The sequence below is a fragment of the Lemur catta genome, chromosome 21 (assembly GCF_020740605.2).
Source record: "Lemur catta isolate mLemCat1 chromosome 21, mLemCat1.pri, whole genome shotgun sequence".
Classification (NCBI taxonomy): domain Eukaryota; kingdom Metazoa; phylum Chordata; class Mammalia; order Primates; family Lemuridae; genus Lemur; species Lemur catta.
The window spans coordinates 14894624-14921472 of record NC_059148.1 but is presented as its reverse complement, the minus strand read 5'-3'; the positions used below and the strand labels follow the sequence as shown (position 1 = coordinate 14921472).

Below are 26849 nucleotides of genomic sequence, written 5' to 3'. Positions count from 1 at the left end.
ATGATCTAAAGCTGCCTATAAATATTTGGGAACATCAAAGGCGGTCCTGTTAAATTAAAAATGCTGTCACACAGATAGGAACTAGCCTCTAGCACTGCCAGCTTCAACATGTGAGCCTGTGATCTGAGGAGCAAAGGCTCAGCTCCTCAAGAAATCTGATTCACTACAGAAAAAAGTGAAGGAGCAGTTGAGTTTTAATAAGGGCATTAAATACCTTAGGAATGAGCTAATTAGAGTTTAACTCTTTCAAGATTGTCCGAGCTCTTAAGAATGCTGTAAAGTAAGCTCCCTCCAAAATCTAGTTAAATCGGTCTCAAAACCTGCAATAGGAAAGAAAAGAATTAAAATAGCACCTTAGGACTTCAAAGCTGATAAATCCCACCAGGTCATCTCAGACTTAAAGGCAGAAGCCAAGTGAAGAGAAGGAGGGAAGGTTAGCTAAGAGTTGTTTTCTGAGGCGAGGTTGCTTACTTATTTAGAGACATTTTTTTTTCTAGTTTAGACTAGATAAGAACACTTTCTATGCCAGATTCATCCTACCCTGTGAGTATGCCCTTTACCCAAGACACTCTGAGAAGAGACACAGGGTGCTGAGGGGGAAGCCCTACTGACCTCACCGGCTCACTTGCTCCCTCACATGTCATACAAGAAATTCTGGCTGAGCCTCCCAGATACACATAAGGTCACTACAGGAAGTCATCCAATAGTTTTCCCTACACATGCTATGGATGAGAATCCCAAGGAACCAGGAAGAGGCCCCAGTTAGGAAAGTTCCATCAGGATAGCAAATCCTTTCTTTGTCCTTGAAGCAGGAAGAAGTGGAACCTCCTCTTGGGGAAAGCATACACACACCTTCAGAGAAAGAAGGTCTGTCTATCACCCAGTTTCAGGAATGTGAGAGCAGGAGGCAGACAGCAACAGAAACCACCTTCTCCACTGAAGGAGAGGAATGCGCAGCCTAGTCTTAGTGGAGGGAAGGAGGGGGATTTAAAAAAACCACAATACACTCCAATTATTCCCATTTTTAGACAAAGTCAATGTGTCTAATTTGGGGCGTTAAGATTAATAAAGTATTTGCTTTGGCAAAATCGCACACTGGATCAAACCAAGCGCTGAAGTCACTTGTGCTTGCCACAGGTCCCACATAATTAGGCCCCCAGAGCACAGCCTTGGTGTACACAGCACTCCACGTGCCCTGGCCAGAACCAGAGATGCAATCAAGCACCCTCCTTTCCTTTGGTGCAGTTCTGCCCATATGCAGGCCATGTGGCTTCAGAAACAACAGGCAGACTGGCCTAGAAACACCCTGGATAGTTCCCATCTAGCTGTGTATGTGTGTGTGTGTGTGTGTCTCTGTGTGCACACATGCCCAAAGACAGAGCTCAAGGCTCGGACAATGATCTAGCTGTGGAGAGCAGGGATGAGCAGCTGAAGCTGTGGTAATGCACCCCTCCCAGAAACATATGAAAGAGGGAACTGGGATTCAGGGAGAAAGAACAGTCTGTACTGAAGAACAGAGCGCTTAAGAACCACTCTGGGGAGAAGAGATACAGGTACAAGCGGGAAGGCACTAAGCATGGCTTAAAAAAAAAAAAAAGATTCCCATGGTATGGTCACCTCTCAATGAGTAGCACTTTTGGAATCTTTAACCTAGATAAGCTACCACTTTAGAATAAACATTTCCAATCATTTGGGAACTACAACATAAATGTTAGGTATATGTGAGGAACACACTGAAATTATGTACATTATTTTCTTCATTCTCATCCTCACTGAACAAAAAACGCATGCTGTAACTCATTTCATCCTCAGAAGAACTCTAGGACGGATTTATCTCCATTTTACAGATGCAGAAACTCAGACCTGGAGAGGCAAAGTCACCTTTCCACAGCAGGTAACTGGCAGAATCGGGATTCAAACCCAGGCAGTCTGGTTCCAGATTTGGCACTCGGTGGCCTCTTCTGTCATCAAAGGAAACCCAGAACCACTTCATTCTGTGAGGTTTACAACATGCAAAGTTGAAAATTATTGCTCCTTACAGCCATGCCATTGTTTGATGACACAAAAGTATCCTCCCAACTCCCCTCAAATACAGCTGGCTAAAGGTTGTAGTTAAAAGAACTAAAGAGAACTGACACCCAAATCAGGGTTATAGTCCAAAAGTTAACTTAAGAGTTGGTGATTAGGAATACATGTGTATTTTCTCCCATAAAATGGTGGTGCCATTTCTGCTCCACAAAAGGCCTACCCATTTAGGTAGGTACCCAGGTTTGAAGACCCCATGCTGCAGTCAACCCACCTCTAAAGAAGAGCCAGCCCAAAGAGCAGCCAAAGCAATGCACATACTCACTGACCCTTGGTATCTCTCTTCCCTAACTTTACACAGAATTCTAATAAACACGGTTCCCTAGTTTTCTGAGAATGAACTATAGAAATTAGAAGCAGCAAATCAGAATTGCTGAGGGAGAAGCGCTGCAGAAGAGAGAAGAGTTTATAGACCAGTGCCACACCAGCCAACAGGGAGATGGAGGAGCACCCTGTGGGCTTTGGCCTCTTGCACCAGACAACTCCAGGGCATGCCGTTCACTTCTGTGCTCATCCTAGATCCACATTAGGACCAATTTACAGCAAACACAAGTCAGGTATCTTGAAGAAGGGACAGCTTTTCCCAATTCACACGAAGAGATGCTCTGGGTTTTAGTGGGAAAACGTTAAAAGATTGAGATACCAACCCTGCCCTGAAGGAGGCTGCAATGCAACGGTGTCAGAGTTGACTCCAAGTCAACTTAAGTACTGAAAGAGTAAGTTTCCATTTACAGGGGTGGGGCTTTGCTTTTTTGTGTGACGAGGCTTGAGGACAGGTCCTCCATAACACCAGACAGCCTGGGCTGTTGAACCTGGACAGGTGGCAGCCTCCAGCAGCTCAGGTCGTCTTTAAAGAGGCGCTAGAACTGCAGATGGCGCCCACGAGTCCCATCCCACTCTGCCATTCTGGGCTCCCATCTGGCTTATTAGGCCTGATCAATTCCCTCCTGGACATTTCACTGTACGACACCAAGCACCACAGAATTAATCATACAGGGCACCATTTGCAAAGGGGTACACAGCATTCTAGTGTGGGATGCCAGGGACACACCATTCCTTTTATCCCAGCTCTGTCTGCCAAAACTTGAGAGCAGGGCATCCTCAGATCCCACTTATGGGTGATGGCACCTTTGACCATGGTCTCTGCTGATATACACGAATAGGGAGGGGTGAGGAAAGGCCTTCTTGGGATAGGGGAAAGAGGAGAATGAAGATAAGGGGTTGGGGTTGGGGGAGGCCCCCATCTATCCTTCCTCCTGTTTTTTCCCCTTCTCCCTCCCCCAATCAGCCACCACTAGGTGGGAATTACCAGAGGGTACGGGAAGTTGGCAGGGGTTGGAAGGAGGTTTATAATATTAAGAGACAGAAGATTTATTATTTACCCTCCAGATAGGGAAGACATTCACACGTGAAAGGGCCACCACGTAACTTTCTCAAGCTTGTAAGAGGACAATTAAAACAGCCTTGCAAAAGTAAATTTAAGAGGGCAAAGAAAATTAATTAATGCTATCTGAGCACACAGTAAGACTTTTAGAGTTTTCTACAGCATCTTCCTGTAGGGAACATATAGAAATAATTTTACATGGAATATTCAAAACCATTCTGCCCCCCATCCCATTGTTGTTTTAGAGCTTCCCCCTTCCAAAAACAAGGTTGGCATGGCAACCAAAGCACCAGTCACTGTGGTCCCTAACCACATCCGCCGGGGCTTGGCATGCTGAGACGTGTGCCAACTCTGTTGTCTGTAGGGCACTCCTGGCCACAGTACACAGCAAGCTATAATCAAGTCAGAAACCACCGCATTCGTATAGAACTCAGCTCAACATAAATATTCATTAAATGTGAAAACCTATGGTGATGCAATGTTGAGACTGCAAATTTAAACACAAGAGTCAGGAAATGCAAAAATTACTACTGCCACTGGAACTTGAAATCACCCACACGGCACATTTAATACCACAAGCGAGTTTATGTGTGTCTTAGAGATTTAAACCTAATAACACCAAAACTTCAAAACTACATATTACGTGTTCATTGAATTCCTAGGATGAGGATGACATTTACTGACGGGTACTGCAACGTTTCTGCAGTGGACATGTCATGAAAAAGCAACCATGAAAATTCTCTAGTAAAAGTGAAATACAACACATCACAGCCAGATTCTGGAATATTCCTGAAGGTTCCAATGCCCATGTTTTTGCCACTGTCCTACAAAAACATCTACAGTAACAAAAAAACTCAACATGCCAATATGTACAGAACTAAGCAATAATTTAATAATTTCCCAAATGCTTATAGTCAGCCCCATAAAGAGTAGAAAATCAAATGTTTGCTAAATTGAAACCTGAAATTCTTGTACATGAAGGCTGTTGGCCTCTTTAGAAATACTACTAGAGTCCTTTAAAACTCTGCTTCCCACCCAGCACTTAAATGCAGGATCAAGGTCCATGCCACAACTTCCAAAGAGGGAAAAAAATTTTGAGGAAACAATGTGGTACAAATTTCAGTAAGGACTCACACACAGTTGTTTCTGATGGGTCACTCAACTTTCGCTGTTCCCCCCAAAGTTCCAGTTATTTAAGTAACACCAAAATATATTTTATATATTTAAATAAAACACATCCCTAAAAGTCTACAGTCAGGCAGTAACGTTCTCTTCTCCAGCATTCTCTGAACAACGTACCCAGGGTAGTTACAAGCCAGGCTGGAAGGAGTTAGAGGGTGTCATCACCTAGTCCCACGTCCTTCCTCCCTCCTGACCTCCAGGAGAACACAGGCAAAGTGACATTATTTTGAGAGTCTGGATCATCCCAACTATTTGGAATAGATCTAAGACACACCCATGTCTGCTTGTGAATAGTTGCTACAATCATAGAAAGTTCTCGACCTCAAAAAGCCAAGTACTTTTCTGGCCACACTAACATCCCCTTCACTATGCTATCCCAAAGTACTATGATCTAGAAGAATTTCAAGCCAGTAAATATTTTACATGTTTTATATATAAGGCGATAGGGGATAGAGTGCTCTGATTCAAAGGGACACACTGGTGGAACCAGGAAATACTTAATGGAAAGAACTGAAAGTTCTGCCGCAGGTGGGAAGAGCAGAAAGCAAAGATGGGTGTCAGGAATGTGGAGGTACAGACATGTGTTCCAGCAGAAGGGCAATTTGAAATGAAAGGCATGGAGAGGAAAGCTCAGGACACATTCAGGAACAAGGGCCGCAACATACAGGCCCACGTCCCAGAGGGGACAATGAGAGAGAGACAGAGCCAGCCAGGTAACCGCTTTACTCAGCTGGGGGAGTAAACAACAGGATGCCAGGAAAGCTTTTGATCAAGGGACTGACATGACCAGAGGTTACTGCAGAAAGATGAATCTGGTGGGGAGGGGAAGAACTGATGAGAAAAAGAGAATGTGAGTGCTGGGCACAGTGGCACATGCCTGTAGTCGTAGCTACTGGAAGGCTAGGCATTTGAGCCTAGGAGTTCAAGACCAGCCTGGGCAACACAGCAAAACCCTGTCTCTAAAAAAAAAAAAAAAAAAAAAAAAAAAAAAGCCTAAGAGAGAGAAAATGTGAGATAGGGAGACAGCTTGGGCTGTCTTCATGTCAGGCATGAAGATGAAAGGTCAGCAAGGGACCTAGCAAGTCAAGCATCATCTTGAGGACATCGCCATTTCCCTCTGACTCAGACACAAGCCACCTTAAATTCTGAATAGTTTTACAAGTCGAGCTTGCAACATTCTTTACATGCCATTAGCTGTCTGCTCACCACCTACTCTAAGACTGAGGCACTTTCTGAAAAGATGCCAAGTCTCTGGGTACCTAGCGATATTCCAAAAATCGCATAAAGGTGCTAAACATACAATGTCAAACATGTTTAAGGAAAAGTATACAATTAGGCACAAAGAAAAGCATTCTATGTCAAGTGTGGGACAAGCCTCAGCAACCAGACCACCTGAAGGGCAGACAGCCTTCTGGGGCCAAATCCAGGGAAGGCTCTCCCACATGAGGGGACAGACCAAGATAATGTAAGTCAAAGTGAACCAGGGACCCTAAAGCACCAGGCACATGGAAGATTTTCTGGAATTCAATCCTCAAAAGTGGAATGCCATTCTAGAAAGACAATCACCAGGGAGCACCAAGACCTGAGCTCTAATCCCAGCTCCTCTTGTGACCAAAGGCTAGAAGCCCTTGCCCACAGTTCCCTCATTGTAAAAGGAGAGCTGAGTCACAGCACTTTCAAGGTGACCTTCAGCATAAACAGTAACTCACAGTTATGAGAAACCATGAAGCCAAAAGAGAGAAGGGGCAAAAAAAGATCTTTATGAAGGCACAGGCCAAATGGCTCCAGACTTCAGCCTTCAAGAAGTCCAACAGAAAATAGAAACACCTACATCAAAGTGAAAAGGGCACACTAGTCACATCAGGGCCAGTTTGGCCTTCCCCAGCGGCATAACTTGAGGTCACAAGGTCTACTATGCACATCTGACATGAAGGTTGGTTGAGGAAAGACAGAAAATACTAAAGACTCGCCCCATGCTTGACTTTTTTAAAAGCTTTCAGCTTCAGGCTGGGCATGGCTCACACCTGTAATCTCAACACTTTGGGAAGCCAAAGCTGGAAGATTACTGGAGGCCAGGAGTTCAAGACCAGCCTGGGCAACATAGTGAGGCCCCACCTCTACAAAAAAAATTTTTTTTTTAATTAGCCAGGCATAGTGGTGTGTACCTGTAGTCCCAGCTACTCGGGAGGCCAAGGTGAGAAGATTGCCTGAGCCCAGGAGCTCAAGGTTGCAGTGAGCTATGATCACACCACTACATTCCAGCCTGGGTGACAGAGCGAGACTCCAGCTCTTAAAGAAAAATAAAATAAAAACCACATACTTTCAGACAGACAGAAAAGATGGCAAACTAAATGTAACTTAGTGAGAGAAGTAAGCCAGGACAATGCAATAGGGCCTGTGCCCCCACTGAAAGGGACAGCTGCCACTCCACTATGGCAGGCTATTGCCATGCCAGAATGTGGACCCACTGATGCCAGATCTTTTAATTTTTCAAGAAGAACCTATTTTTATGTAAAATCTTGTAACAGAGATCAAACAAAACACCTGGAAGCTGTTTTCAGCCTACGGGTCTGCTCCTTAGAAGCACACCTGATAGTCTGGTGCTTGGCTCAATTTGCATCTCTGCCCACCACCAACTGACAGTGTCACTCTGAATTTGAGACAGGTTCATTCAGCCTTTCTGAACCAAGCCTGTTCATAAGCAGAGAGTCTGCTCTATGGGAAAGAGGCAGCAGCACCCTCCTGGGCAACAATATGCTGTCACGGGTTGTGCCAACAGCACAGTGGTCCCTACCGTGAGGTCCCCTCCTAGACCTCCAAGCATGGCCATCTGCCTGAACAGCTGCCGTGTCTCTGCCCAGAACACAAGGGCAACCTGCTGCTCCTGAACCATTCTCCGATATACCAAGGGAAGTATCCAGATACCACGCCAGGTACCTTCCCTTCGGTGCAGACATTAGTCATAACTCAGATCCTCATGACAGAGAAAAATGCCAGTATTTTACTATTTACCAAATGATATGAATATGTAGACTGTCACTTTTCTGAAGTTTTCTTTTGTTTTTTTAAGAAACAGATACTACCCATTGTGAGCAGAGGTATGCAGGAACATACATGCTAACCTGGTAGAGGAGGATAAACTAGAATCATTCTTCTGTAGAGTGATCTAACAATATGTAGCAAAAGCCTTAAAAAAATGTTTATACCACTTGACCCAGTGAACCTAATTCTAGAAATCCTATGTAAATAATCAAGAGATATAGAAAGAATATTCCTCACAGCATTACTTATAATAACAGAAAATGAGAATACGTTCCACGGTCACTAAAAATGTTTCAGAGAAAATATTCAAGGTAGAAGAAGTGTTAAGAACACTATATAAGGCTGGGCTCGGTGGCTCACGCCTGTAATCCTAGCACTCTGGGAGGCCAAAGCAGGAGGACTGCTTGAGCTCAGGAGTTTGAGAACAGCCTGAGCAAGTGCGAGACCCCGTCTACTAAAGGAGAAAAAAAAAAAAAAAAATAGAAAAAATTAGCCAGGCAACTAAAAATAGAAAAAATTAGCCAGATGTGGTGGCACATGCTTGTGGTCCCAGCTACTCAGGAGCCTGAGGCAGGAGGATCACTTCAGCCCAGGAGTCTGAGGTTGCTATAAAGTAGGCTGACACCACGGCACTCTAGCCTGGGCGACAGAGTGAGACTCTGTCTCAAAAAAAAAAAAAAAAAGAAAGAAAGAAAGAAAGAAAAGAAAAGAAAAGAAAAGAAACGAAAAAGAACACTATATAATGTTATTTTTCCAATTTTCTTTAAAATCCCTGGGAGCTCATGGTTAAAAAAATAAGATATTCCAAAACACACAAGTTAGAGAGTGGGATTTCCTTTTTTCCATACTTTTCTATATTTTCCAAGTATTCTACAAAAACATGTATTATTTTTATCATTTAAAAAAGTTACAAATTATTTTTTAAAGCAAAGTTTTAGCTCTCACTATGGGAAATGTAAAATGAATTTATTCTAATATTTTTGTGTAAATATCACCAAAATACACCTGAGCCCTCAAGCAAGCAGGGCAGTGAGCCTTGGCTTCAGGTGACCCAAATTCGATTCCAGTCTGTGGCCTCAAGAAGCTTACTTAAGACCCTCAGTTTCCTCTGTAAAGTGGGGCTAATTTAACTGCCCAAATTTGCATGGGATAAATCAGAGAAATGACATCTGTAATGCACAAACTGTATTACAGGTGCATAAAAGCTGTTTCTTCTCTATACTGTATCCACAATAGAAATTCAATAAATGTTTGCTGACAAGTTAGCATACTCAAATTAACTCAAGTTCAAATAGAAAATTAAATTGTAATCAAATTCTTATGGCCCTGGATGAGACCTTACATGTACCTAATTGAGTACCACCATCACTCTTGTTAAGTGCTGGCTTTGGCAGCACACATACTAAAATTGGAACAATACAGAGAAGATTAGCATGGCCCCTAAAAAAGAAAAAAAAAAAAATGCAGGAGCTTCTACCCCAGGAGGCCAGAAGTCCCCATTCCAACATATATTTTCACCACAAAATTCTAGGATTAAAGTTTGTCTTCAGAGAACCGTATCACACTGGCTGCAGGGGAGAGAAGGGGATTAATATCAACTCTTACAGCACATCTTAAGGGTAATAAAAATAAAATGCTCTCCTTTGAACCTCAATGGGCCAGCTGACCTTATTCTTTTCACACTATCATGAGTCAACAGAACCACTAAAAGTCAGATTTTAAAACATCTCATTCAAGCTACAATTAGAACAAAGAACCTCTACTCTTTCCCTCCTTCCTATTCTGTTTGACAGTTATAAAGGCATGTTTCCACAAAGGGGTTATCAGCTTTAACCTCAAAGGTAGGTAAAAATGAGTTGGAAAAGAACAGAATGCTCAAAACCACGTACTGTGCTGTGACATACAATGGGTTGCCCAGGCCTAAACTTGGCACCAGGGCCAGGTTCCCTCTCCCAGGTGTTCTTCGGTGTCCTACAGGCTGTGCCCTACCAGATAGGACATGTCCCACTGTAAGGTAACAACAGTTCACTCACTGTCTGGCCCTCTGCACTCAGCTGCCTGCCCCACACAGGGTCTGGTGGACAGAGGGCAGCGCTGAACGTCCACCAACTGAGGAAGGCGGCACCCACGGTAAGTTTTAACAACCAGGAGGATGGAATGAGCCTGTACAGAATAAGAAAGGCCATGAACATGGGACATGACCTCTTTGGTGAAAGATGGCTCTAAAAGTCAGCCACAGGAAGGAGGTGTGTCTCACACCAGAAATCCCTTTAAATGCCAGAACACTAAGGCCGTTCCAGCTTTCCCAACAGCCAAAACAACGGAAGTGCCATCGAGTGACAGTTGTATACTTCAAGTCACTGGTCCCTCTTCCCGATCTTGGCAGATTGGCTCTTGGTGGAAAAAACAAGTTAAAATGAGCCCTCTGTGATTAAAAACAGAAGAAAGAAAGAAAGGAGGAAGGAAACAAATCTCTGTGAGGGTAGGGAGTTTTCTCAGTTAAAGTTACAGACTCATTTCTTAATCATTCTGGGTTTAAACCCAATTCTAAATTCCACCATCAGTTCCCATAATCGCATCACAAGAAAGTGTGAAGTGGTCTTGTAAAGCCGGAAATGGCTTAGAATCAGACACAGGGTTTGAACCTCAGCTCCACTACCGACTTGCTCAGTGAGTTCAACAATTGACCTTACCTCTCCAAGCTTGGCATCCTCATCTGAAAACCTAGTGTGTGCCATCTACCTTGTCCGTTAAATGTGACAAAGCACTGTACCTAGTGCCTGGCACACAGTAAGCACTTGATCATCAGTAACTATCTTTAAAAGCTCTGACAGAGAGGAAGATCGAGAGATTCAAAATCTAAATTAATTAGAGGAGAATAGCAACCACTTAATCCCAATATGCAATTTAAGACTGCCTGGCTTTTCTCAATTACACACCTGATCATAAAGCACGCCCTGTATCTCGTCTTCCCCAGTACACTCAGCTGAGGTGCAGCCAAAGGTAACAGCAAGGCTCCAAGCCTGGGCCTTGGAGGACCTGAACATTAATCTTGGGTCATCTCTACCTCTCCATGTGGTTCTGGGCAAGGCACTTTACATCTCTGGGTTTCAGTCTCCTTTCTAACACACTTAAGGACTGAATCTTGTTCTTTTGATTACGAAGATTCATGTAAACGTCACTTTGTCACGAACTAGAAATCCACATTCTCCAGACTTGGGAAACTCTCTCAAGAAGCGAACTTTTCCATATGGCATATATTCAGGTTAACAGTGGTACTGACTACCAAGCCTTTGCCATTACTCCCAGGGACACTAGGGATGCAAGTGTCTTTCCATCTGTAACAGCTGTCTACTTTAAGGCTTTCCCAATACTCGGTGTTTTGTCAGAAAAGAACACTTCAGATATTTATAATGCCAGGTACTCTGCCCTGGAACACACAAACACCACAGAGATCACTTTCATACAACCCGGTATTATAATACCAGTGGATCTACCGGAACCAGAGAGAGGTCCATCCTTTCCATCTAATCAAGCCAGCTTCCGGAAATAACTAAAAAGGAAAGATAATCCCAGAATTTACTAGTGGAGTCAAAGGAAGTTATTCTCATCCATTAATCCAAGCACGGAAAACCCACTGCCTGCCTGATATCCACTCTAAATCATTCATTCAATAAATAGCAAGTGTCTGATAAAAGGCAGGCACTGGGGAGCTGGGGGGTAGGTTCAGAGATGAGCAAAAACAAAAGGACCTGCCCTGTGGGGTCGAGGTCCACAAGGGAAGGCATGAGAAGCTGCTCTTAAGGCATTTCAGCAGCAGCAGGTGCTCCATTTCAGTTTTCAATGAATGGTGCAAAGGAACCATTTATACTGCTTTCCCACATCCTGCCTTCACATCGTTGCATTCTTGCACTTCACCATCTAACTGCAGAAAATTCTTTGAGTGATTGTTTTCTCACTTCTTCCAAGGATGATGTATAACTTGTATGAGATGGATGCACAGAAGAGAGGTTAATTCATTATAGACAATTGATGCCTTAGGGCCTAAGGGCTCAGTTCTGTGGGGAAACCCAGTTGGGAAGGATTGTCATTTATCCATGTGCATCTATCTCTGTAAGACTAAACTCCAGAAAACAACAGCTATATGGTGTCTGGCACAGAATAGGGCTTTGGTTAAAGTCTGTCAAATGAATATGCTCAATAGAGGGGCACCCAAACCTCTAGACTTCTTCCCTACAACTCTTGCCAGCCTGAGCCTCATGTCACCCCCCTCAAATTCGTAGTAACAGACTATTCAATGACTGGTACTAGATTAGAGCTTCTATTTCCTCTTGAGGGTGAGGGGACATCATAGACCCCTCCAAGAGGCAAAGCTGTATGTCTTCTCAGGAAAAAAAAAAATGTCCATATACAAGAATGTGCATATAATTTCAGGGGTTCATGGGCTTTCTCTGGAAGTCTGTGACCCTCAGGTTCTGGATTGTTAAAAATTAGACTTGAATTAATATCAAAATCCTAACCAGGCAAGTTCTATTTACTTGGCACAAACAAGAACAAGAGGGCCAGACAGGTCTGTCTGGGTTTCAATCCAGGTTTTACCATTTGCTAGCCATGTGAGGTTAGAGAAGTCAACTTGCCTCACTCAGCCTCAGTTTCCTCTTCTGTAAATTGGGTTAACAATAGTTGCTAATTTTGTGTTAATATCAGGATGAGATGAGGCAACGTGTGACATGCTTGGCACAGTGCTCTGTACACAATAAATGCTGATAAGTGGAAGCCATCACTGCCTTCCCTTTAGTCTATGGACTCCACACTACCTCCCAATCCCATCTTCATCCCTATTCAGAATTGCACTAGTAACTCCCATGAGATCTCAGGGAACAGGACAGAAAATAAGAGCCCCTAAGAATTTGTAAGATCACAAAACACAGCCCTACTTTTTCCCCCAAATCAAATGCTTGGTCTTAACCTATGAAAGCCCATCTGAGAAGACAGTCAGCGATCCCTTTCTGGGTAAATCCAGGTCAGCTGTCAGCACACAATTGTTCTATTAGGCCAAGTCAATTTTTAGAGGCAGGCCTGTTAAGTTAAAATGGAGATGAAAAGAAGTGTTTGATCAAATGCTTAACTGCAGCAACACTGACAGGGAAACAAAGGCAAGGAATTAGTTTCCTAAAATTATTCTCTGTGATACCTTTACTTAACATTGGCTATTTTAAGGACCTTGATCAGCCTTTCTAACCCACCACTCAGCTCTCCTCCCAACCCAACTATCTAAAGGAACTGACTTAGTGCTTAAATATCCTCAGCTAACCTGTTTTCAAGTCCATTCAACACTTAACGTAGGATCCAGAAAGGCTGATTTTACAGTTACACAGAACCTATCACTCAAATTCCTTCTACAAATTAATTTCTCAAGCTTTTCTAAATATTTGACTTCAAAGGGAAAAAATGCATTTCCACTTTAAAACAATCTTTCATCTCTAGCAATGCAAATTTTCTTTGTTTGTTTAACCAATCCACATACCACTAGCCAGTGTTTAATCGGGTCTTTATTTAACACCACCAACCAAGTGAGTTGCACAGCCAAGTCTGAAAGTTTCAGATAATGATCTCATTAACAGCAACAAATTGGTTCAAAGATGAAATATGTATCAATATGTCTAAGAACCCTTTAAAGTCCCACACTTCAGAACTACAGAAGTGTAATTAATGCCTTCAGCATTCAAACTGTATGCCTGACACTCTTACAAGCAAATGGGCTTTACCACTGCATGAATAAGTTAACAGTCAGTAATTAATAGCATTTCATACTCACACATTGTTTTCACCTCAACTTTCAAAGATGTAGATGTCAAAAATGAATAAATAAAAACCAACTGTCTTCATACAGACTACAGTGGTGACCTTGGGGGAGTTATTTAAGCATAAAATGCACAAGGGGAGAACCAAGATTCCTGGTGACTAATCCCAAGGTCTGAATTACAAGCATTCTCTCTTTCGACACTACCAGACACAATTCTTAACCAGGCTTCCCCCTACCCTAACATACACAAATGACTGAACAGGTACTCTACTTAAAAGTATCTGGGCAAACCAGACAATGATAAGGTTATCTACTGAACAAACATACATGTACACACACACACACACACACACACACACTTTCAATGACATATAATAAGGAGAGGGAGGGAAAAAAAATCAGTAACACAACCCAATTTCTTATCTGAGAGTTCTTAAAGGAGAGGTACTCTCAAACAGGTCTTTTCTCCCCAAAACCACGAACAATATCGCTACAGAACCCCACTGGAAGTAATAAAAGCCATGCTATAGCGCTACTATTTTGCTTTAGATACAGGAAAATTAACTCTGCTCTGAAGACTATAAAACATTAGATAGCAAATCACACATAGGTTTTTTTTTTTTAAGATAGTAAGTAAAAGGTTTTGGAAAGTTCAATGAGAGTATTTAGAAAAAATGCTTAATCTGAAGCTGAGCACCAATTTGTTTCTTCCACCTTCTCATTTCTCACACACACACACACACACAAAAAAAAAAGTTATATTCCCTCATAGCCGTCCTAAAACATCAGATTTCCTTATGAAAAACTTTTTCAGGGCTGGCCAACAGGGGCCACACCAATTCCTTCAATCAGACAGTTTTCTCAGAACTAATAAAAGCATGCCAGCCTTTGTACACACACAGCCCTGAAAGCCACACTGCACTCTGCCCATGGACACAGAGGTTCAATAAGTCGGCCACTACAATAAAGTTATTAAAGATAATACAGTGCACCAAGAAATGACTATTCAGACAGCTCAGATAAACTCACCAGCATTACTGCAGTTATAAGTGAATTAAGGATACTTATTAGTGATTGCTTAACAGGTAAACTTATTAAATATCATTTAAGTCATTTTTCTTTACTTAGCAATTGTTGACTTAATTTTTTTGGGGGGGGCTAGGCTAATGGACTATAAAAGAGTTAGATAAGCACTTCAAAAAGTTTCAAAAGAGAATAGATTCCTTCTGCCAAATTCACACATTATCTCCCCACTCACAATGATAAAATAGTTACAAATGGTGTGTTTAAACTGCTAATTTTGTATTAAAGGGTGAACCCAAGATTATCTCTAAAGCACAGCACTACTCATAATGGATAGCTCACTAGACAAAATACCCTTGAGAAAGAATACAAGTTAAAACACTGCAGATAAAAATCACAAACTTCAAAAGTCGAACTTCAAAAAGTGAAGTGCCACTGTTAAAACATCTTTTTTTTTTTTTTTGGAAGGCTGTAAATCAAACATTTCTAAAGCCATCAGAGCACAGTGAAAACCTCAAAGAGAGACAAGGAGTCACAAGGAGCAAGATTTAAGATTCAATCTATTCTTGAAGGCTGCAATTGAAATGTTCAGAAATCTTCAGCAAAGCATCATCTCTAAAGCTCATAAATTAAAGAACTTAATTATAACATTATTTTTTATAAAGTCCAAAAGCATTTAACATAAGTAGTTAATAACGGGGCTCAATCAACGTGTTTCCCCTTTTATTTACCCCGAGAAAGTTTAAGATGGGGATAAGAACCCAGTAAAGCAATGGTGCTGATTAATAGCATGGGCTTAGGTGCCTCCCTCAGCTTTGTAAGGACACACCTGGAGCCAGGCTGCACAGCTCCCTGTCCTATCCACGCAGGGCTTTTGAGTCTGCACCAGAGGAGGAAAAAGGAAGAGAAGGAAGAGGCTGTCTACACTCTGGGCTGCTATGCAATCATTCGATACAGTTCCCTTCTCTTCATTCATAATTCACCCAAGAGTAAAACGCAGGAGGCCCAAAGTTTAGGCCCTGCAGCCCTTCAATCACCCGAAAAGGTTCAAAGACAAGCCAACCATTTGAAATGACTCCCATCCGAGGCGCGCTTATTAACCGCCATAAGTGCGCTGGCAGTCTAGTAACAAGTTGATAAAATCACGGCCAAGGAAGCGGGAAGGCATCCACCCTGCTAACCATCCGCAGAAGCTTCAATTGAGAGTCCCTCGTCCAAAGACTAGGCACAGCTTAAAGCTCTCCCTAGCCAGCTTCCTTTGGAATGCAAACCTCTTTCACTCGGAACAAGGTGGAGGCCCTGTCAGCGAGCGATCCTGTCTCCCGATTTGCAGGCCCCTCCGTATTAGTCCTTGGCCGAGTGGCTGGCGGGCAGTCATCCTCCCACCCTCTGCAATGTGAGGCACGCAGCGAAGGCTGCCTTCCACAGCCACCCCAGGGCACCCTCGATCCCCACTCCTCGACCAGCTCCCTCAGTTCCCCTGCCTGCGGCTGCTAGTCCGGAGCCCTGCAGGTGGGCCAGTGGTGTCCCGGTGAGGCGGGGGCGGCAGGTTCCGGGGAAGAACCTGATGTTATGCAGCCCCTCAGACAAACCTGGCCGCACCCAAAAAGAACATGCATGGGTGGAAAGCAAAGCCTGCAACCTGAAACAAGCCACCCCATCCTTCATCACTTGTCTTTCCAAAGTTGGCATTCAACAGGTAGTTCCCGGGACTTCCACCTGAGGCAGACCGAAATACCCAGCCGGCTCAAGCGGGTCGCCGCAGCGTGGGTGCTGGGCCCGGGGTCCCCATCCCGCCTCCTGGACCCACAGGAGGTCGAGCCCCCACGTGCGCTCGCCCCCGCTGAGGCGCCCCGGAGGCCGCGCCCCGCCCGCCCGCCCGCCCGCCGGGGAGGGATGCCGCCGGCCTCCCAGCCGCCCCTCCCGCCCGCCCGCCAGTCAGCCAGCCCGCGGCGGGGTCGGCGGGCGCAGCCCCCGGAGCCATCTTGTGGCGGCGGCGGCGCGGAGCCCGGGCGGAGGGCAGCTACCTGCACGATCTCGCCCTCGGCACTGAGCGTGGCCCCAGCCCGCGAGAAGCGGCCCGTGAGGCCGGTGGTGTAGGTGGTGTAGTCGCCGCTCGGACTTGACTCGAACAGCACCACCTCCACGAACGCCGTCTCCTTGGCCCGCGCCGCGCCGGGCCCCGCTGCCGCCAGCAGCAGCCCGAGCAGCAGCGGCAGCGGCGGTGGCGGCGGCAGGCGGCGGCCGCGGGGGCCGCGGGGGCGGCGGCGGGGGCGGCGGCGGCGGCGGCCCGGGGCCCCTGGGCGCCCGCCCGAGCGCGGCCTCATGGTCCTGCGGCGGGAGGGCGCGGAGGGCGGGCGCGGCCGGGCATAGTCGCGGGCCGGCGGAGGACCGAGCGCGGGCGGACGCCTCACAGCCCCATCGCGGCGGCGGCGGCTTTGTGGGTCGCAGGCTCGGCTTGGCTCCCCGGGCCGTCGCGCCGCGGCCCTTTCATCTGCTCCACGTGAGGGGTTATCCCCGCCCCGGCAGCGCCGTGACCCGCTCTCCCCTCCCTCCCCGCGCTCGGCCGCAGCCGCGGTGGGGAGTAGGAAGGCGGGGCGGGCGCGCCTGCGGCGGGAGGCGGGGCCCGGCAGCCGGGCACGCCACGCCCACGCCACGCCCCGGCCCTGTCTGCGCTCCTCCCCTTCATCATCGCTCCGCCCCATCGCCCCAGCTCCGCCCGCCGTCTGCATTCCACCCCACCGTCCACGCTCCGCCCCAGCCCGCCGTCTTGCTCCACCCCTTCATCCTCGCCCCGCCCCACCCGCCGACTTGCCCCACCCCTTCAGCCTCGCTCCGCCCCCACCCGCCGTCTCTACTCCGCCCCTTCGCCCTTGCTCCGCCCCCTCTGCTGAGCTCCGCCCTCGCCGGCAGACATTTCTGCTTGCGGTTGCTGGAGTTCGGCGGGAATGGGGACTGCAACCCGCTCCGGGGTGATGCACGTCCTCTCTGGTGGCCTCACGCGTCCTGGTCCGGTGCAGGAATTAGGGCCATTCAGGCTTGGAAAGCCTTGTCCTTCCCGGCTCCCCCGCCCCAATTCACAGTTCATAGGAAGCTTGGGCGCCTGCTCGGGGCCCTTCATCCCTACCCCCATCTCCAGGATCAAAAGGGAAAGGCCCAGCGGTCAGCGGCCATTTGCACCTTGGCCATGCTGGGATGGGTCAAGTTCTTGCACAGGTGTCACTTAGGCAGCTACTCTCAACTGGAAGAGCAAGGGAAAACCTTGAGGAAGTCATTTGGATTCTGATGGAGTTCATCTTTCTGCAGCCCCAGCGACTAATTCAAGCAGCACCCTCAAAAGAAGTCCTGAAACTTTGAGTCTGGCCATGTGCAAAAGGCTGGAGGAGTCCAACACCATCACCCTCTGTGTACAGACTGATCGTTGCTAAATTGACATATCTAAGACACTTGCTAAAGGGCCCAGGGTTTCCAGTCACCCAGAAAATAAACTTTGAATTCCCTACCCGTTTTTGAAACATGCCTTTTCCTTCCTCATCTAGTCCTCTGAGAATTGAACCCTTCCTTCGAAAGCTGAATTCAATTCCCACTTACTCTGTGAGCCTTCCTTCCCTGACCAGAAGGGCTTTGTTCAGATATTTGCAAATATTTAGTTAGTATGACCTGCTTCTACTTGCTACCACACCCAAAATATTAAAAAGAAAAGAAAAAAATGAAAAGAAAACTCATTGAGAATTTTCTTGAGTAAATGACCTACCAAGGTTACATTCTAAAGTAGAAAAAAAATATTTTCAACATGTGGAATAGAAAATACACTTGGAGGAAAATTCACAGATCTGTGTTACAGGGTTTGGACCACCCAGAGTTCAGGAAGGAGTCACTCTGGGAAAGCAGGGCTCTGGGGGGGTGGAGGTTGGCTTTCTAGTTTCTCCAAAACCAAGTCTAACCAGTGCTGACTGCAACTGGGCACCATCAGTCCTTGGGGGCAGGGCAATCACTACAACCTGTGTATGACACTTTGTAGTTCAAGGTCACCATCAACTGATAACTGGATAAACAAACAAGGTCTATCCATACAATGGGATATTATTTTTCAAGAAATGAAATAGTGATATATGCTACAACATGGATGAACCTTGAAAATATTATGCTCAGTGAAAGAAACCAAACCCCAAAGCCCACATATTATATGATCCCATTTATATGAAATGCCAAGAATAGACAAATCTATAGAAACAGAAAGTAGATTGGTGGTTACCAGGGGGTGGGAGGGAGGCAGGAATGGGTTTCTTTGGAAGGTGATGAAAATATTCTGGAATTAGATAATGGTGATGATCGCACAACTTTGTAAATATACTAAAAACCACTAAATTGTACACTTTTAAAGGGTGAATTTTATGGTATGTGAATTATATTTTAATACAGCTGTAGAAAAAATTCAATCTTCAGTGGTATTTTCATGTAAACACACACACATACACACAGGATACTGTGTAAGTATATCCTCCGCTCTTTGAATTCTTAGCTCAAATCTCGCATCTTCAACAAGGACAACCGTGACTATTCCATTTAAAACGGCAATGTGCCCCCCATCCCCCAGTCCCAACCTCCTTTGGCCTGCCCTCCCCTACCCCTGTGGCATTTATCACCTTCTAACATGCTAAATAATTAGCTTATTTATTTTTGTCTGTCCTCCATGCCCCACATACATACATGCCAGAGAACAAGTTCTATAATCGTAGAGATTTTTGTCTTGTTCGCTGACTTAGGCCAAGGCTGCCTGGCCCAGAGTAGGCACTCAATAAATATTTGTTGCACGAGTTAATGACTAAATGAATGAGTGATAAGCTCATCGACATGTATCCCTCCCATTTTGGAGACATTTGGGGCAACTTGTTAGCAGCTGCTTGGAAGCACTGGGCTTCGTGGGACCAAAATAAATTCTGAGTGTGGAGAAGAACAACAGTCCTTTCCTCAAGAACTCCAATGAAAACCCAGACAAGGATCAGAAGAGAAACTGGTTTTGATTTTTACAGCTCTGCTTAAAAGAAAGATGTGGTTAATAAGACATAGGCCAGTAACACAGAAGTAACATGATTCATCTCTCTGCGTTTAGAAAGGAGGTATTTACTGAGTAATGAAGTTTCACCAAAATCTGGCAGGCAGTAAGGGGAGATAAAAAATAATTTCAAATAAGAGATAAGACCAATCAGCTAGGGCAAGGACAGGATCAGCAAGCTGGATCAAATGCTAGAAGTGATGCGCATTCATTATCTGGTGTGGCACATCCCTCATAGATCATCTGGGTGTAATTTACTCCTTTCTCTACTTATCAGACACAGCTCAGATGAAAATAACTGAGAACAGGTGCATCAGCATTGGTTAAAGCTGCCAGACCTTTGGCAAATGTCACTGACTTAGGCCAAAAACCACACAAAGCTTCAGGAAATTTTCTGCCATCAAAGTCCCATTTACATGACCAAACAGAGAAGTTCCAGGATTTCAAATTCATAAATATATGCTTTAGTGCCTAAAGAGACTGTATAAAACCAGATGTGGCTATTCACTGCAGTATTGTTTTTAATAATAAAAAGCAGGAAACACAACCTAAGTGTCCATCAACAGGGCATTAGTTAAATAAATTATGATACATCCATTTAATATATAATGGAACAGATACTAAATAGCCATTAAAAAGAATGAAGAAACTTTATGAACGTATATGGAACAATCTCTAATATATACTGCTAAGTTTAAAAAGGTAGGCATATGATATGCTACAATGGAAGGGGGTAGGATGGGGACACAACAAATACATGAAGGTTTGCAAACATTAACTATGTGTGGAAGGAGACATTAAAAACAAATAAATAATTGTCTCTGGAGAGGCATCTGGGTAACTAGGAGGCCAGGAATAGAGGGAGATCTACTTCTCCCTGGCACTCCGAATCTGTGGGCTCCATATTCATGGATTCAACCAACCACTAATCAAAAATGTCCAGGAAAAAAAAATGGATAGTGGAGTTTATACTGAACACATATAGACTTTTTTCTTGTCATTATTCCCTAAACAATACAGCAAAACAAACTATTTATATAGCATTTACATTGTATTTGGTATTATAAGTAAACTAGAGATGATTTAAAGTATACAGAAGGATGTGTGTAGGTTATATGCAAATATGACAAAATTTTATAGGGGACTTGGGCATCCATGGATTTTGGTATCTGCAGGAGGCCCTGGAACCAATCCCCCACAGATACCCAGGGACAACTGAATATTCTTTGTACTTATCAAATTTTGCTCCATGTTCATATCTTACGTGTTCAAAAGTAATAAAAGGTATAATAAGACTAACATGCTAAATCATTCATTTTTTATGTGCAAACATATTCATTCAATGAACTTTATTGAACAGTTACTGTGGGCCACTAGAATATATAATAAAAAAGGACTGGCCTATAGTTATGGAAGATGTCATCATAGGGGAAGCTGGGTGATGGGCACACAGGACCACTCAGTACAATGTTTGCAACTTATAATTATCTAATAATAAAAATTAAACTTAAAAGATGGATTAGCCAGTCCCCGTATTCAAGTAGTTTCCTTCTTTTTTTTCTTCCTTGCTTCCTTTCTTCATTTCCTCCTTCTGTCTGGAAAGATTTATTACTATACAGGACAGATAAAGAAATCAATAAAAGATTTCAATAAAATATAAGTACACATTAACTATTTTACAAAATAATTTTAAGACTTTAAATATCTTCTTGCTTCTTTAAGGTGATTCAAATTTAAGAAATGCTAGCATTCTTCCACAGCATTTATATCTATTTCTGGAAACTTTCGTGTATTGTATTTAAATATCATATAATTCTCTTGAAAGGTACAATAGACATGATACAGACAAGTAACGGCAGTTCTTTCAGAACTCTTAGAAGTGTCTCTTCGGCCTTTGAAGTATACCATCGATGTATGTCTGCGTTGAGCCTTGAGGCAGAAAGCCAGTCTAGGCCCCAGCTCATCAGTAGTTTAAACCTTGCTTCAACCTGTCCCTGATTTGCAATGGCCACCCAACCAGGAGTCATAAACTCAAACAATGCTCCAGGGGCCAGGCGGGGAATGTAACTGAGTGAAGCAGGCCAGCTATAAGCAAAAGTAACCAACAAATAAGATGTTAAATGGCAAGGGGGCTTGAAATGGGAACACCCTTGGGAGTGGTGGCCTGAGGAATGCATGGTGAGACCAGAGGCTCACACCAGCACGTTGTTGCTATGGGGAATGTGGACCCAGGATTCACAGATCTTGTGATTTGTTCAAAAAAAGCAAAAGTCCAGATTTATTTATAGCATCTCCTGGTTTTGAAACGTTTGCAATAAAGTTTTAAAGATTCATATTGCTGTGTGGGGCTAAATAAATGCCATCTACAGGCCATTTTTGGCTCAAGAGACACAGAGGAGAAATCTGACAGAGTAGATACTGATTGGATCATGTAGTAAAACTATCATTTCTAGGCTATTAAGGTGAAGAGGAGGAAGAAGCTCCAAGATCTGAGAAATGTAAATACTGTACTATATATAGGAGACAGTGTACTCGTGAGCAGCACCCTTGACCACAAGAGAGACCTGTCCTAAGGATGTGGTGTTTAATTGAAGTGGAAGTGTAATCACATGCCTACTTGGCCAAGAAAGACTGATGATGAATGAGGGGTCATTAGACCTTCAAAAGATAGGCAAGTCAGGTTACTTTTACACTGATTATACCTCTATTTGAAGATTAAAAGAACAAAAAGGATTGGGAGAAAACTCTAGAAGCAAATAAAGGCATTACTTGCTTTTGTCCAATGTATCAGACAGGATAGCTTAGCACAAAGGTGAGTTAATAGGAAAGAAGACAGTTTGGGTGAGGATGCAGAAATAAATATATACTCCATTCACTGTGTGTGGAAAATACCGTCAGCTTACAGAGAGGTAGTAATGAACAAGAATTATTGACTCAGCAATATGGATAACTACCCCTTCCTATGGGTAACCACTACTTTCTATGGGTAACCACTCCTTCTGAGGCCATGGTTTGTCTGTGGGGCTGTCAATCACAGAGCTCAGCATCCGAACATAAGCAGGAATGTGACTCAGATCAGCCAATCAGAGTACTCCACTCCCCTACCTACAATGATTGGCTCAGAGGTGGGCATGTGTCCAAAGTAGAGCCAATCAGAGTCTTCTCAAAAGTTTGATCTATTGCAACTCGGGAGAGAGAGAGAGAGAGAGAGAGCTTTCTTTTCCTTTGGGATTTCAAACTGTAAGGATTATCTAAATTTAAGTTGTTTGTGGCTGTTTTCCTTCAACCAGCTAGAAAGTGGTGCTGCCACAGGAAAGAGAAGCAGAGACAAGCTGAGATGAGATAAACAAGAAGAGGAAGGATACTGGCTGCACCCACTGAGCACCTGGATCCATCCCTGTAACAAAAGACTCCTGACAAACACAGCAGGAAAGCTGAGTAGTTCAATGACAGCTGCGGCAGCAATAAGAAGTAGACACACATACACCATAAAACCAAAGAAACGGGAGATTGAGGAGGGTCAAGAAACCCAAATTTCGCTAAAAGCAATTGGGTCAAACAGTTTCGTTTTGAGATCGCTAGCATCTACCTCCCAAAACACCTTTTGCAAATCAAGAAAAATGAAAAAGAATTCTGAAACCAAAACCTTGAAGTGCTCTATATATTAATTCCGTGAATGAGTAAATACTCAGACTAGCGTTCCTTCTCGTTTCAATTTGAGGGCACTTAGGAGAAATAACTCCCTATGTAGATGGTGGCATTCCAAATGTGACATGGAATTCAGATAGACCTCACATTTAATTGCTGAAAGACACCTTAGAGATATGTAATATAGTAATAGTTGTTGCTGTTGTTTGTTTGACAGATGAGGAAACCAAGACCTAGAACCCACAACAAGCTAATAAATCAATAAAATTATACAGCATAGAGGTGCCTGGCCTCCTACACCCTCTCATTTATACACAGGTGCAATCTGGCAGCAATCAAACACTGAGCACAGACGTGACATGAAGGAGAGGGAGCCCACAAGTTTGCCTTTGTGTTCTGGGGGCACTGGATTGAAGCAGTGACACCTTCTCTGGCTCTGGACAGCTAGAGCCTTGAGGCTCTTAGAAGCCACAGCCACCAGGTCCCAAGGAGCTGACAATCCCTCCCCAGGAATGGCCATGTGAGTGGCCTTACTTCTACCTCTCTTACTTTTTTCCTTGCTCTGAGCATCTTCCCTGTTTCCATATAAGAAGAGGAAAATCAAGAAACAGCAACCTGAAATGAAACAACAGTGAGAATGAGGTTTGAAAGATACAAAAGAATTGATGATGCAGAGTAGTAACTAGAGCAACCCCTTTGGAGGACAATCTGGCAAAATCTGCCAGAATTTAGAATTCATATACTCTTTGGATCAAACAAACCCACTCTTATTCCACAGATACTTCCACAACTGCCTGCAAAGATTTACAGTGCACGTGTGTGTATATATACTTCATACATAAGTATACATGTATATATGTACACACATGCATGTGTATATATGCATATAGTCACAGTATGTATATCTATCACATATATTCATATATACACATGCATATATATTTTTGTTTTATAAAAAAGGGAATATCTAAGCATAAGATTCCCCCATCTCATGCCCCTGCCTTCCCCACTTGAGTTATTCATCATCTTGAATTCCTTGCTTCCCTTTGGTATACTGTCTTTGCATCTATATGTAATCCTAAAATTTTTAGTTTTGTCACGTTAGTTGATTTTAGCTTTAGAAAAGAGTATCATAATGAATATAATCTTCGGGACCTTTCTTTATTTTTTTCCACTTAATAGTATATTGCTAATATTTGTTCATATTGTTGTGAGTCATTGAAGTTCACCTGTTTTGACTCCTGTCTAATATTTCATTGAATAGATATATCAGAGTTTATCCATTTCATTCTTCTGTTGATGGGTATTTGGGCTATTTCCAAGTTTTTGTTCCTGTGGAGCAAGAGTTTTTGCTCTAATGCTGCTCTTAACATACGGTACATGTCATATTATACAATAGCCTTTAGGTTATTTTCAAAGTCCTAGTTTTCATTTTAGATGGTGGGATCATAGGTGTTTACTATATTATTAAAACTAATTAACTAACTAAATAAATAAATAAAAGCAGGTCATATATGGACCAATGATGTGAGTGTGCCACGATTAATCTAATTCTCCAAATCCAAAGTCCAGAGAGAAAAATAAATCGGGAAAATACTATACATGCTATGATATATCCTATATTCTGTGTGTAGCAATGTCTTGGAACTCTTGCTGTATCAGCACATAAGCACATATAGGTCTATCTCATTTTTTAACTGTCATAGAATATTCTGTTAATGGATGTATCTATCATAATTTCAATTCTTACAATTTTTATCTTGGAAAATTTCAAACATATACAAAAGAGTGAATGGTATAATGGCGTTCCATGAGCCTAATGCCGAGTTTTGCTGATTATCAACACCTGGCCAATCTTGTTTCATCCCTTTTGTGAAGCAAATGTGGGCGATCGCTTCATTTGTCCATAACTCATCCTCTGTTGGTGGACACAGGTTGTTTTCACTCTTTGGCTTCCACCAACAATGCTACAATGAACGTCCTTGTAAATACAGTGTATATTCTGGCACAGTACAGAAGAAACTTTGCAGAATTGTTTGAAAAAAGGAAAACAGGAAGTCTGGAATGAAAGGGAATAAACATGTTGAAACCTTTTCTCTTCCAGTGACAAAAAACCATCTCCGACTGCTTTAAACAAAAAAGGTAATTTAATGATTCGCATAACTTCAAGGGCCAGGGATAATTTGGATTTCAGAAACAGCTGGGTCCAGGACTCACAGATACTGTCAGGTGCCATTTCTCTCCAGCTCTTGGCTCTGCTCTCCTCTGTGATGCTGTTTTTCTTGGTTTCTACACCTTGGTCCCTCTCTTCCGGGCTCAGATCCTCCATGTTGCCACCACCACCGTGAAAAAAGAGCTTCTTTCCTCTCAGCACAAACCCAAGTCACAGGTTGAATCTCATTGGCCAGGCCTGGTTTACATACACCTCACTGAACCAATCACCATGGCCAGGGGGATGGAATATGTTGATTGCCTAGACCTGGCTCATAGGCCCTTCTCCGGGACATGAGTCAGTCCCTTGGAACCACATGGACTGAGATTGGCTGATGACTGTTTCCCCTTAGGAAAGGGAGAGTGGATGGTAGGCAGGCAAAATCCACAAAAGCAAAAATAGATGGGGTAGTTGCCTACTCTAACATCTTCCCTTGCTCCCCACCCTCCGGTGGACAGGTGCTCCTCCCCCTGTTCTCTTGCACCTTGAGCAAATCCCTCTCGGATTTGGGCCATGTTGCATAACATTCACCCATTTGTGTGTCTGTTTCCTCCTACTAAACCATTTAACTCCTTGAGGACAAGCACTTTGCCTTTCGCTTAGGTAGGTAATCCCTGGCAAAATGCCTGACATACAGTTGGCACACAATAAATATTTGATAAATGAGGGTGGGCACAGTGGCTTGCATCTGTAATCCCAGCAATTTGGGTGGCCGAGGCGGGGGAACTGCCTGAGGCCAGGAGTTCAAGACCAGCCTGGGCAACATAGCAAGACCCCCATCTCTACAAAAAGGAAAAAAAAAAATAGCTGGGTGTCGTGATGCATGCCTGTAGTCCTAGCTACTAAGGAGGCTGAGGCAGGAGGATTGTCTGAGCCCAGGAGTTTGAGGCTGCAGTGAGCTATGATGACACTACTGCACTTCAGCCTGGGTGATAGAGCAAGACATCATCTCTTAAAAAATAAAAATAAAAATAAAAATAAATTGCTAAATGAATGAATGACTCTTGAGTCTATGCCAAAATAAAATCCTGATATTCAATATCCAAATATTCACATTTATTATGTGACAGGCACTGTGCTAAGGGCTTTTTGCTTGTTTTCTCATTTGACTCCTACTAGGGGGCTGTAGTATCCCCATTTTATAGATGGGAAGTAGAGGGGAGGTAGGCTCTCCTGAAGTCACAGAGGTAAAATTGGTGAACCCAGATCTAATGCCACAATCCAGATCTAATGCCAGAACCCTTACTCTTAATCTCAAAACAGAGGGAAGAATAAAATAAATGTTCAGTGAAAGGTAGAGTTTTGAGACTATGTAGTCCCAGATAGGGAGAGGGCCTGCTTTGCCTCCCGATGGCTTTGTTGGTCCTGACTCCTGTCTTTTAGGAGGCCCAGCTGTGCTTACTGCCCTTAA

The 26849-nt window shown here is 43.8% G+C and overlaps 1 protein-coding gene, 1 long non-coding RNA gene and 1 pseudogene across 2 annotated transcripts in view; 1 reads left to right on the top strand and 2 right to left on the bottom strand.

Moving 5' to 3' along the window:
- Positions 1-16849, bottom strand: part of ZNRF3 (zinc and ring finger 3) — a 153565-nt gene extending 136716 nt beyond the window's left edge. Inside the window, exon 1 of the mRNA XM_045534382.1 lies at positions 16550-16849. Within this exon, the coding sequence (XP_045390338.1) occupies positions 16550-16849 (300 nt within the window). The remainder of the gene's footprint in view (positions 1-16549) is intronic.
- Positions 9072-9169, top strand: LOC123626319 (annotated as a pseudogene).
- Positions 16850-20920: 4071 nt separating the features above from the next.
- LOC123625802 lies at positions 20921-25554 on the bottom strand. The gene is made up of 3 exons (XR_006730656.1): positions 25444-25554; positions 23776-23841; positions 20921-21189 (listed from the first exon to the last, which is right to left on the bottom strand). It is a non-coding gene; the product is annotated as an uncharacterized LOC123625802 (long non-coding RNA).
- Between the last annotated feature and the right edge of the window lie 1295 nt (positions 25555-26849).